Here is a 13,832-nt window from a genome sequence, read left to right as displayed (position 1 = left end):
GCCATGTGTGTACGAGGTGTACGGAGCGGAGCTGCATGTGTTCGAGGTGTACAGAGCAGAGCCATGTGTGTACGGGGTGTACGGAGCGGAGCCATGTGTGTACGAGGTGTACGGAGCAGAGCCGTGTGTACGAGGTGTATGGAGCGGAGCCATGTGTGTACGAGGTGTACGGAGCAGAGCCGTGTGTGTACGAGGAGTACTGAGCGGAGCCACGTGTGTGTACGAGGTGTATGGTGCGGAGCTGCATGTGTTCGAGGTGTACAGAGCAGAGCCATGTGTGTACGGGGTGTACGGAGCGGAGCCATGTGTGTACGAGGTGTACTGAGCAGAGCTGTGTGTACGAGGTGTATGGAGCGGAGCCATGTGTGTACGAGGTGTACGGAGCAGAGCTGTGTGTGTACTAAGTGTACGGTGCGGAGCCTTGTGTGTATGAGGTGTATGGAGGATGTGTACAGAGAGGAGCCGTGTTTGTACGGAGCGGAGCCATTTGTGTACGAGGTTAGAGAGAGGGAGCCGCGTGTGTGACATGTATAGAGAGGAGCTGTGTGTTTACGACGTGTACGGAGCAGTGTGTGTACCTATTATTGTATTGGATATATGAGCTTTTTGACACTGGTTTCTTGGTGGTGTGTGAACATGTTCCTACAGACCTGTTCACTGTGCAAGTAGCCCATGTGTTCCTGTTTCCATAATTGTTCTCTTGTGTCTACAAGACTGGGGAGTTACCCCCCACTCCTCTTGGGCTATCTGCACAAAAGCTGTTCCACTCAGCATGTCCACATGGACTTTTCCTCTCTGAACCCTGTTCACACAGGTGATATACAGATGGTCAGGTTTTAAATACATCAGATAGGGATTGCATACATCAGTTAGGACTGCTCTGATATGGGTATACCTTGACGTTTGGTGGAGTAGCTTAGTATACATTTTTTGCAAAAAACGTATCAACCAAATACCCTGTTCTTTACATCTTTTTACTAGCACTTGCGGATTACTGTGATTTTTTGAAGCTGAGTGTTTTTGGTTTTACTATGCTCTTTTGTGTCTTCACTGGTTATAGAATGTTGTGTCATGTTATTGGGTAAAAGAAAATCTCCTATGCCACTTGTTAATGGCAAAATTGCTATTAACTACCGTTTCATTGAAGCAGCAATGCCATCTGCGAGTAAACCTCCTATTTGGGACAAGCAAATCAGCAAGTTGTTCCACTCCTTTATGAAAATGCCAGGAGTTAAATCCTCAGCTTCTCATTTTTTAGTCACAGTAAATGGATGATGAAACAATTCCTTCAGTTCAGCCACCTGTGTCCATTGACCTTCATTTAGTGTTACCTGAGGGTTGGCCATGTCTACAACAAAGGGTTTCAGCGCAAGCAATCATTCAATCATTAAATAGGTGCTTGATCCACAATTGCCCCTTTTCCAGCTTGTCTCTTCAAGATGAAATCAATCCTAGAGGTTCTGGCAGCAATAACCAGTTTCTTCACTTTGACAATCAGAGTTCCAGCATGTCCCTCTTGCAGACAATCTCGTATTACCAGTTGCAGTAAGTGCACAACACCGTGCATGTGATAAATTTAAATCCTGCTCTCACATTCATATTCATCTATCCTGACTCCATCATAGTTTTTACATGCTTCCATTTCCTATCAATATAGTCTATGATCAGATAAGGAAGTCTCAGGAATGTCTTTGTGTAAAGACATAGAAATAAGAGAGAAACAAAACTGGGGGGGGGGGGGAACTAGTAGGACACCTAGACCACAAGCAAGGTGTCAATAGTGTTTTCTTAGTCAATTAGAAGTATATATGCTAATGCTAGCACATATTTAGAGATAAACTAAGTCAATTATATTGTTACAATGCATGGATACTAATAACCTATATAAAGACTGACCGAATAATGTAATGAGTTCTGTTCTGATTCTAAGAGTGTCATTGTGGTTTTCTCTCTTTGTACATGTACTTGGATTTTACAAGTTAATTTGTAGCAGAGTCAACTTATCAGAACGTCCCACATTATGTGGCGATGAAATAAGAAAGCTTTGAAGCAGCTTCAACAAAATCAGCTAATTATAATGTATCACTGCGCTGTTCTTCTGCAGTAATATCTGTTTGTTACTCAGTTACAGGACTGTGGCCTTCCATATGAAACACACTGAATCTGAAGTTTTCCTCTAGCTGCTGTTCACCTTCATTATTCTCATTCATTAGTTTAATTGTACTTATGTTTGAAGCATTGTCAGTTACAATTGCAAGAAAGTGTTCTTTTTTTTAGTTCATATTCTTGCAGAACTTCTAGGCCGCTAAGGCCTAGAGAAACTGGCTGGTGTGATGAGTTTTAGTATCTTTTGCTGCCAGTGGCTTGTTAACAATTTTCTTGTTGTCACAAACAAACTAAAAGTTGATAGAAAAATAGCCCATTCAGTGACGTGTGCAGGCATCCATTTTAAGAAATATAAAGTGTCTTTTTAAGGCTAGTTTCACATTTGCGGTTGAGTCTGCAGTGTCTTTTGTGCAACCGCAAACACATGCTAACACAGCAATTTTTACCCGCATCAGCTTACGCATGATGGGAAAAAAAACGCTGCATTTGCATGCGTTTTTGCATGGGTTTGTGCTTTTTATGCTCATGCGTTTTATATTTCCAGGAGGGCATGTCTCAGTGGGCATGTCTAATCAGTTCCTGGACATGCGCAGTCCGAAGTACGCAAGCACATGGAACGCATGCATACGCAAAGACATGCTTATGCATGCCTTCCCATATGCAGTAATGTGGGTTTTTTTAACGCACTTATCAGAATGCGCATGCATGCGCATATTTGATGGAAATTTGCCGCCTCAAAAATTGCAATATGGTGCTTTAGCTGTACCCGCCGCACACCGCGAAAAGACGCATGCGTAAGCAAACGCAGGCGAATGCATGCAAACGTGTCCACAATGTTAAAGATATTAAATCAAGACGCATGCGAATGTATGCGTCAGAAACGCTGCGGACACAGCTGCAAATGTGAAACAGGCCTAAGATCCTCCTTTTGGTTAAGGGCTTCTTCAATCACTAATTTTCGAATACTTTCTTTTTCTAGAGAAACATCAAGTTTGCGGGCCAGTTCTCCATATAGAGCTGTAAAAGCAGGTCGTGCAAATAATGATAATGGTATATCGTCTTTCACAACAAGCTCTATGAGGCAGCTGTCTTTTAACCCCTTAGTGATGGAGCCAATTTGCAGTTTAATGATCAGGCCAATTTTTACAATTCTGACCACTGTCACTTTATGAAGTTAACTCTAGAATGCTTTAATGGATCCTGCTGATTCTGAGAATGTTTTTTCATGACATATTATCTTCATGTTAGTGGCAACATTTTTTCGATTTTACTTGCGTTTATTTATGAAAAAAAACATAAATATGGTGAACATTTTAAAAATTTAGCAATTTTCAAATTTTTATGCCCTTAAATCAGAGAGATACAGTTAAGTTATATGAAAAAGTTTGGGCACCCCTATTAATCTTAAGCTTAATGTTTTATAAAAATTATTTTTTTTGCAACAGCTATTTCAGTTTCATATATCTAATAACTGTTGGACACAGTAATGTTTCTGCCTTGAAATGAGGTTTATTGTACTAACAGAAAATGTGCAATCTGCATTCAAACAAAATTTGACAGGTGCATAAGTATGGGTACCCTTATCATTTTTTTGTTTTAAATACTCCTACCTACTTTTTACTGACTTACTAAAGCACTTTTTTTGGTTTTGTAACCTCATTGAGCTTTGAACTTCATAGCCAGGTGTATGCAATCATGAGAAAAGCTACTTAAAGTGGCCACTTGCAAGTTGTTCTCCTGTTTGAATCTCCTCTGAAGAGTGGCATCATGGGCTCCTCCAAAACAACTGTCAAATGATCTGAAAACAATGATTATTCAACATAGTTGTTCAGGGGAAGGATACAAAAGCTGTCTCAGAGATTTAACCTGTCAATTTCCACTGTGAGGAACATAGTAAGGAAATGGAAGTACACAGGTACAGTTCTTGTTAAGGCCAGAAGTGGCAGGCCAAGAAAAACACCAGAAAGGCAGAGAAGAAGAATGGTGAGATCAGTCAAGGACAATCCTCAGACCACCACCAGAGAGCTGCAGCACCAACTTGCTGCAGATGGTGTCACTGTGCATCGGTCAACTATACAATGCAGTTTGCACAAGGAGAAGCTGTATGGGAGAGTGATGCGAAAGAAGCCGTTTCTGCAAGCACGCCACAAACAGAGTCGGCTGAGGTATGCAAAAGCACATTTGGAGAAGCCAATTTCTTTTTGGAAGAAGGTCCTGTGGATTGATGAAACCAAGATTGAGTTGTTTGGTCATACAAAAAGGCGTTATGCATGGCGGCAAAAAAAAACAGCACTCCAAGAAAAACACTTGCTACCCACAGTAAAATTTAGTGGAGGTTCCATCATGCTTTGGGGCTGTGTGGCCAATGCCGGCACCGGGAATCTTGTTAAAGTTGAGGGACACATGGATTACTCTCAGTATCAGCAGATTCTTGACAATAATGTTCATGAATCAGTGACAAAGTTGAAGTTACGCAGGGGATGGATCTTTCAGCAAGTGTCATGTCGGACGCTGTTCAGACCAGGTCGTCCGACAGACAGCGATAATTCCTCTTTTGACCACTATTTACTCATTGGCGTCTGCTAGATTTTGTCTAGCTTTTCCGGGGTTAATTTACCTGATCCTCGCATTGGAAGCTTGACCATTTCCATGGCCTTTAAATAGTTCTCCTGATCATTGGGCGTCGCCGATTATAGCTTCTGTCTTGCGTTGTTATCTCGGTCTGGAGTGGAGAGCTGGTGGTTGGAGATTCGTTGCTGGTGGTGTATATTCCTTCGTCTTATTTACTCCTTCCTATATTTGTGTTTATTTTGCCCTGCACATTTATCGTGTACTAGATTGTGGCCCGATTCTAATGCATCGGGTATTCTAGAATATGCATGTCCCCGTAGTATATGGACAATGATGATTCCAGAATTCGCGGCAGACTGTGCCCGTCGCTGATTGGTCGAGGCAACCTTTACGACATCATCATCGCCATGGCAACCATTATGACATCTACGTCGATACTGTGCCCGTCGCTGATTGGTCGAGGCGAATTCGCGGCAGACTGTGCCCGTCGCTGATTGGTCGAGGCAACCTTTATGACATCATCGTCGCCATGCTGTGCCCGTCGCTGATTGGTCGAGGCCTGGCGGCCTCGACCAATCAGAGACGCGGGATTTCCAAGACAGACAGAAAGACAGACAGATGGAAAAACCCTTAGACAATTATATATATAGATTCCTGAGTGTCTGCGGCGTGGTGTATATTTTCCTTTACCCTTGTCTGTGCTAACTGTGGGTATTTAAGTATTACCTCTTCACTGGGTGGTGGGTGGAGGTTTCAGCCTAGGGCTGAGCTCAGGAGTTAGGGTGAGGTTCGAGGCCTGAACATGCACACCATCAGTGTAAACTTCAGGTAGAGGGTCAGTCAGGATTTACCTAGTCTTAGGGAAATTGCAGGAGCCCGGGTTATTAGCTCTCGCTCACCAAGTTTCTCCCTGACAGCAAGACAATGATCCAAAACACCGCTCCAAATCTACTCAGGCATTCATGCCGAGGAACAATTACACTGTTCTGGAATGGCCATCCCAGTCCCCAGACCTGAATATCATTGAACATGTGGGATCATTTGAAGAGGGCTGTCCATGCTCAGCGACCATCAAACTTAACTGAACTGGAATTGTTTTGTAAAGAGGAATGGTCAAAAATACCTTCATCCAGGATCCAGGAACTCATTAAAAGCTACAGGAAGCGACTAGAGGCTGTTATTTTTTTAAAAGGAGGATCTACTAAATATTAATGTCACTTTTCTGGTGAGGTGCCCATACTTATGCACCTGTCAAATTTTGTTTGAATGCAGATTGCACATTTTCTGTTAGTACAATACACCTCATTTCAAGGCAGAAACATTACTGTGTCCAACAGTTATTAGATATATGAAACTGAAATAGCTGTTGCAAAAAAAACAATTTTTAAAAAACATTAAGCTTAAGATTAATAGGGGTGCCCAAACTTTTTCATATAACTGTATGTCACACAAAATAGTTAATAAGTAACATTTCCCACATGTCTACTTTACATCAGCACAATTGTATACATGACAGAAAATACTCAAAACTGACACCATTCTAAAAATTATACCCCTCAAGGTGCTCAAAACCACATTCAAGAAGTGTATTAACATTTAACTTTTTTATACAAACATTTTAGGCTACGTTCACATTTGCGTTGTTGGGCGCAGTGTCGCCGACGGATACCGACACATGCGTCATGCGCCCCTATCTTTAACATGGGGGGCGCATGGGCATGCGCCGGTATGCGTTGTCTAGCGTTGTCTGACGCATGCGTCACTTGGGTGCAACAGTCCGGACGCAGCCGACGCTACATGATGCAGTTTTTCTGCGGCCAAAATTCATGTAAACGTTGAACGCATGCATCAAAAAACGCTGCGTTGTGTATGCGTTTTGTGTTGCGTCGGCGACGCTGCGCCCAACAACGCAAATGTGAACGTTACCTTAATCAGAATCATTTTTTTTTATTTTCACAAGTGTAAAAAGAGAAAATGAACCACAAAATTTGTTGTGCAATTTCTCCTGAATACGCCGATACTCCATATGTGGGGGTAAACCACTGTTTGGGCGCATGGCAGAGCTCGAAAGAGAAAGAGCGCCGTACAATGTAAAATTGGCTGAAATTGAGATCAGACACCATTTCGCGTTCGGAGAGCCACTGATGTGCCTAAACAGTGGAAACCCCCCACAAGTGACACCACTTTGGAAAGTAGACCCCCTAAGGAACTTATCTAGATGTATGGTGAGCACTTTGTGAGCTGTAAAAGTAAAAAATCATATTTTTTTCACCAAAATTATCTTTTCGCCCTCAATTTTTTATTTTCCCAAGGGTAGCATGAGAAATTGGACCCCAAAAGTTGTTGTGCAATTTGTCCTGAGTATGCTGATACTCCATATGTGGGGGTAAACCACTATGGCAGAGCTTGGAAGGGAAGGAGCGCCATTTTGGAATGCAGACTTTGATGGAATGGTCTGCGGGTGTCGCGTTGCGTTTGCCGAGCACCTGACACCCCCCACAAGTGACCCTATTTTGGAAACTAAATCCGCAAGAAACTTATGTAGCTGTGTTGTGAGAACTTTGAATCCCCAAGTGTTTCACTAAAGTTTATCACGTAGAGCCATGAAAATAAAAAATAATTTTTTTCCCACAAAAATATTTTAACCCCCAAATTGTTATTTTCCCAAGGGTAACAGGAGAAATTGGACTGCAAAAGTTGGTGTTCAATTTGTCCTGAGTACGCTGATACCCGATATGTGAGGGTAAACAACTGTTTGGGTGCACGGCAGAGCTTGGAAGGGAAGGAGCACCATTTTACTTTTTCAACACAGAATTGGGTGGAATTGAGATCGGATGCGATGTCGTGTTTGGAGAGCCCCTGATCTGCCTAAACAGTGGAAAACCCCCAATTCTAACTCCAACCCTAACCCGTACACACCCCTAACCCTAATCTCAACCCTAACCACACCCCTAATGCGAACACGCCCTGTTAGGACTGGCACCAAATAAATATAGTTATGGAAATAAGGTGCGTTTGCAGCCCAGGGTCCACCGTGCAAAGATGGTACCTGCTGCTGGGTAATGGCGGCACTCTATGGCGGTATTACACCAAAGCACACATGGGTTATTGTCACCTGGTGTGAACAGACGCAAACCCTGTTGCTTCACAGAGTCGCAGAGCACAATAGAATGCTGTACCCTGTTAGCTGACACGGCGCAGCACAGTAGGAGCTAGTGGGATCCCTAACGCTCACCCCCGCTGCACTGGTGTTTGAACCCGCTGTCACTCAGTGGATTTTGAGCCCGCGCCTGAGGATGCCCAGAGACAGATGCTGGGTTCAAGTGGGAATTCCCACCCTACTCTGAGAGAGGAATTGTGCTCAAATAATTAATGCGGACGCAACTGCAAACCGCTAAAGGAAAGCAATAGTGCATGGAGTGCGCGCAGCGTCGCGCTTGTGTAGACCGCTACTGGTGCTGACCGAGTGTGTGGCAGAGGCCTAGCCACTGACTGGCGCTGTATCTTAGCTCCACTCACCCTGATGCCCAAGCAACAACCGGAGGGAAGGGGAACATCAAGGAGCATTCACCAGATACAATCACACAAGCTCACACACCCCACTTAGGTGTATACTAGCACTTGGCCGAGCGGCCATGCGAGCCTTTTATAGATGTAGCCTTCAGGGACCTTGCCAGTGGTCCAATCGGAGCCACTACAGGACCTGAGCATGTGACCTCCGATCTCCAATGAGAGGTCGTCCCACGGGCATGCTCAGTAGACGAAAAGCAGTACTTAATCTCTGGAACGTCTGGTCGCCGCTGATCAATGCTGGTTACAAAGGCTGAACCTGGGACAGCAGCTGAAACCAGATGCACAGTGTCAGCTTGAGCCAGACGCTAGGACCGATGTCTCTGCTGAGCAGACTCCAATGCGGCTGGGGAAAAATGGGAGACTGCAGTCTACATGGTTCAAGGTTCCCCCTGTGCAGCGGCGGGAACTCAACTCCTAGCCGTAATCCCAGCCCTAACTTTAGCATGAATCCTAACGCTAACTTTAGCCCTAACCCTAACTTTAGTCCTAACCCTAGCTGGAAAATTGAAATAATTACTTTTTTTATTTTATTATTTTTCCCTAACTAAGGGGGTGATAAAGGGCGTGATTTCCTATTTATAGCGGTTTTTTATGTTTGGTAGCTGTCACACACTAAAAGACACTTTTTATTGCAAAAAATAGTTTTAGCATCTCCACATTTTGAGAGCTACAATTTTTCCATATTATGGCCCACAGAGTCATGTGAAGTCTTGTTTTTTTGCGGGAAGAGTTGATGTTTTTATTGGTACTATTTTCGGGCACATGACATTTCTTGATCGCTTTTTATTACGATTTTTGAAAGGCAGAATGAAAAAAACAGCAATTCATGAATTTCTTTTGGGTGGGGCGTTTATACCGTTCCGCGTGTGGTAAAATTGATAAAGCAGATTTATTCTTCAGATTAGTTTTGGCGCTTTTATACAATAAAAACTATTTTATATAAAAAATTATTATTTTTGCATCGCTTTATGCTGAGGGCTATAACTTTTTTTATTTTTTTGCTGATGACACTGTATGGCAGCTTGTTTTTTGCAGGACAAGATGACATTTTCAGCGGTACCATATTTATTTATATCCTTCTTTTTGATTGCGTGTTATTACACTTTTTGTTCTGCAGTATGATGATAAAGCATTGTTTTTTGCCTTGTTTTTTTTTTTGCGGTGTACACTGAAGGGGTTAACTAGTGGGACAGTTTTATAGGTCAGGTTATTACGGACGTGGCGATGCTAATTATGTGTACTTTTATTGTTTGTTTTTTTATTTACATAAAGAAATGTTTTTATTGGAACAATATTTTTTACCTTTATTTAGATTTTTTTTTTTAAAATATTTTTACACAGTATATTTTTTTTCTTTACTTGTTTTACATTGTCTCAGGGTGGGCATCACTGTATAAAGTCAGATTGCTGATCTAACACTTTCCACAGTACTGTATCAGATCAGTGATCTGACAGGCAGTGAAGGAGGCTTCTCAGGTCCTGCTCTCAGCATGCACTGACAAGCCACCTCCCTGCAGGACCCCGGAGCCATCTTGGATCCAGGGGTCTGCAGGCAGGGAGAACCTCAGAATAACGCGATCACATCACGTTCTTAGGTTCTCAGGGAAGCACGCGGGGAGCCCCCTCCCTGCATGATGCTTTTCTATGCCACCGTTATGCTGCAATCTTATTTGATCACAGTGTTCGGGGGTTAAAGTGCCAGGAGCAGTCCGTGACTGCTCCTGGGACTTAATTCTGGGTGTCAGCTGTGATAACCTGTCTGCGATTGGCCGCGCTTTCCCCGTGAGCACAGCTAATCGCGTATGACATACTATCCCATCCATAGGAATTAAGTCCCAGGTCACATGGACGGGATAGTACGTCCGATGGCAGAATGGGGTTAACAAAAAGGTGCCTGCTGAGCGCCCAATGACGCTGCTGAACTGTGCAGTTTTGGTGCTTTTTTTCTCTCTTGTCTTCTACATAAAGCCTAAAAAAGAGGCATGTAAAAAAAACTGCAGATACTTTATTAAAAGTGCAGAATCAAAGTTTTTCTGTGCTATAAAAACACATTAAAAACATGTCTTCAGTAAAACGCATCAAATAGGAGGGAGAAGATTGGTATTGTGTAGTTTGGTGCGGATCATGCAGAAAACAAAAAAATTACGGCAAAGTGTGAACACGGCCTTACAGACACAAAAAAGAAAACAAATGTCATATAGTGAAGCTACATAAAGATGAAAAAGTTCTGGCGGCTTCGACTGTGAATGAAGGAACAAAAAATAATCCACCGGTCCCAACTAGAGATGAGCAGGATGCTCAGATGGCGTTACTCCGGCCCTGGGGGATAAAAAGCCGCGCTGGTGACCCCGGAAGGTTAAAGATTCACAGACTCCAGCCCAGCTGCCATGTAGCACTTGGATACTCGACCAGAGCTCCATGAATCGATCTGCTCATCTCTTGTCCCAACCGTCCTGGATACAGCGAACAGTCCCCGATTTCTGTCTACGACCGCAGGGCTCAGGCATCTGCTAAGCTTCCCTCGCTACCACCGCCCCTCTGACATCTCCTCCTGCCGGGGGAGAGAGAAATGATAAATGGGCGTGGATTAGGGCATGGCCAAAATTAGCTGTGGCTCGCTGTTCTTCAAAAGTTGGGCGGTATGGTGACCTGGACAGTCCAAGTGCCACACAGGCATCCCCCCAGCATGGTACACCCCCAAAATCCCACAGAGGAACTCCACCAGCATCATACACCCTCAAAAAACAAAATAGGTATTCCCCCAGCATTGCACGCCCCCCAAATCCCTCCAGCATCATACACCCTCAAAATCCCACACAGTCAATCCTACAACTTCACAAGCCCCTGTCTCCACCATAACTTTACACACTCTTTACGCCTTCAGTTTCTCACTAATGGAGACTGCAGGCCTTTAACTATGATTAATGGGGCCCTGAGGAAACCGAAGCACGTGACAGAAATGACATCATACCGGGAAGGAGCCCATACAGTCTACCATACTCTGAGACCCCTGATCATGTGACCCCTGACTCCTCCCCTCCTGTGACCTCATCACAGGTGCTGTAAGCACAGAACAGCCATATATGTGGTGTGCGGCTCTGCAGGTGGAGGTAGGTGCTGGAGATTCCCCATTACTGGGCGGGGGCAGGGGACATTAACCCCCTCAGTGCTGAGCCTGTGATAAATCTCTGGATGTGACTATAATGGGACTGTGTGTTATACCGGGGGCAGGACGGGACCATGACTGGATGTAGTGATCATGTGACGCCGGTAACAGCTCCGGAGGTTTCTTACATGGGATCTTTATGATGTTACATCGTCATCTTCTCCCCATTCAGGTCCCTACAATATCGGATCCTCTCAGTGGAGATCTTCTATATAAGAGAATTCTCCTGAGTGACCCTACAAGGATGGATAGGGACAGGGACAAGATGGCGGAGAGGATATTACACCTCACCCTAGAGATCCTCTTCCGGCTTACTGGAGAGGTGAGAGATTCTGATGACGTCACATTACATCATTCTTATCTATGGGAATAACAGATGGACAGAACTGGAGAGGTGAGGACTCTGGGAATGTCTGTAGTGAGGTTTATTAATGTGTCTCCCCATAACCAGGATTACACAGTAGTGAAGAAGACCTCTAGTGAGCGCTGTCAGGACCCTGTGTCTGAGGGATGGGGAAGACCCCTGAGCCCAATCACAGGGCCTCCACCTCACCCCCTGATACATGAGGACATCAATGACCAGAAGATCCTAGAACTCACCTACAAGATGATTGAGCTGCTGACTGGAGAGGTGACACTGCTGGGAATGCTGGGACATTATACAGTAACGCTATGGAGGGATCAGGGGGATGACGGTATCATTGTATGTGTCAGGTTCCTATAAGGTGTCAGGATGTCACCGTCTATTTCTCCATGGAGGAGTGGGAGTATTTAGAAGAACACAAAGATCTGTACAAGGACGTGATGATGGAGGTTCCCCAGCCCCTCACATCACCAGGTAATAGACAGGACTAAATACACACGGCCTATATTATCTGTATGTAAAGAATGAATTCAGTCCCTGTATGTGTTTCCTCCAGTTCTATCCATTAAGAGGACAACACCAGAGAGATGTCCCCGTCCTCTTCTTCCACAGGACTGTAAACAAGGAGATCCCAATGTTCCTCAGGATCATCAGGTAGATGGAGAGAAGGTGTCATGAGATCTCCCCTATGATGTGTAGACGGCTGTGAAGGTCTTCTGCACAGTTTTGATTTATCCACCAGTATTCTATCTTTTACACTTGTGTAATGAGAATGGTGGAGATGGCAGGATTAGATCTGATCATAGATGTGACTTCTCCATCTGTCTGTGCCTTTTCCAATATTTATTTCAGGGTAAAGATCTGACCTATATCAATACTACAGAGACATATCTGAGAGCTGATGAGCGATGTAAAGAGGACATTCCTACAGCTAACCACACAGGTGAGTTGTGACAAATAGTGAGGAGCAAGCATGCTCGCCACTACTCTGTACTCGCCCGAGCATCTCAATGCTCAGCGGGAGCTCAGGTCCCCTCCCTGCATGTGTGAGCAGGTTGCGGGATGCAGAGAAAGGGTTAACGGGGGATTTAGTTAACAGTGGATACTCCACGCAGGGAGAAAAGGGGTTAAACTGATTTGAGCAGTAAATGTTAACTAGGAATAAAACAGTTGCAGGCAATTTAAAGTTCAGTAATATTGCACTTATCAGTCTGACGATGTCAGAATCTGGAATCCTGTATTCAAGTGGTGGCACCAAGGCTTTGGTGCATAAGGGGTCCTGTGTCATCCTGAGGAAGATGGCGTTCCGGTTCCTGATGGCGGCGGTGAATCCTGGTTGTCCTGACTGAGGTCCTGGGTCCACAAGACAGAGTAGAGGTGGAATCACAGTCTCTAACACTGCCAGAGTAGGATGTAACTCGGCAGATGCAAGCGGGTGTATCAGGATACAGTTCACAGTGGGTCACCCGGTGTTCTCGTCTCAGCGTGTAAGTTCTGACAGGGGACTTTGTCACTCGCGGTCTCCGGTGTCAGTGTATACTTCGCTGGTCTTTGTCGGCAGTCTCTGGTTGAGGATCTGAGGCCCTTTCGGCTTTGGCCTGCTCTGTCTCGTTGCACACTAGTCAGAGCCCTGACTAAGTCCTCCTGTGCGCTGCACGTTCCCGCTAAGTCTGCCCTTCTTCCCTCACACTGCAGCTCCTTTTGTATAGCCGCGCCCCCTAACACTGAGTGCAAAAGTCAGTCCTGGGTTTTAAGCTTTTCCCCGTGCAACTTGGGTGACAGCCCTGACAGTTCCGTATCCATAACGGAAAAGGTACGCCTGGTCAGGTTCTTCTCCTTACACATGTTTGGTGCTCTTTAGAGAGCCAGTGAACATGCAGGGATTGTCTGCCACACACTGTAATGGTGCAGCCATGTTGGTTGTTTCATTACAGTAATTGGCTGGCCACACCGCATCATCAGGTCTATATCAGACCTGCACCGCCATGCTCGTCACAGTCTACTCCGCAATCAGGCAGTGTAGGGAGAGGTGCTTTTGAGCTAGAGAGAGAT

General features: G+C 44.7%; 2 protein-coding genes across 2 annotated transcripts in view; one reads left to right on the top strand and one right to left on the bottom strand.

Moving 5' to 3' along the window:
- Positions 1-13,832, bottom strand: part of LOC143767341 (uncharacterized) — an 855,449-nt gene that overhangs the window by 402,983 nt on the left and 438,634 nt on the right. The window lies entirely within an intron of this gene.
- LOC143767040 (uncharacterized) overlaps positions 11,587-13,832 on the top strand; it is a 153,360-nt gene continuing 151,114 nt past the window's right edge. Inside the window, exons 1-5 of the mRNA XM_077255061.1 lie at positions 11,587-11,738; positions 11,868-12,047; positions 12,131-12,254; positions 12,337-12,434; positions 12,633-12,723. Of these exons, the coding sequence (XP_077111176.1) occupies positions 11,661-11,738; positions 11,868-12,047; positions 12,131-12,254; positions 12,337-12,434; positions 12,633-12,723 (571 nt within the window). The 5' untranslated portion in view covers positions 11,587-11,660. The remainder of the gene's footprint in view (positions 11,739-11,867; positions 12,048-12,130; positions 12,255-12,336; positions 12,435-12,632; positions 12,724-13,832) is intronic.

This window comes from Ranitomeya variabilis, chromosome 4 (assembly GCF_051348905.1).
Source record: "Ranitomeya variabilis isolate aRanVar5 chromosome 4, aRanVar5.hap1, whole genome shotgun sequence".
Classification (NCBI taxonomy): domain Eukaryota; kingdom Metazoa; phylum Chordata; class Amphibia; order Anura; family Dendrobatidae; genus Ranitomeya; species Ranitomeya variabilis.
This window is presented reverse-complemented; position numbering and strand designations above follow the sequence as displayed.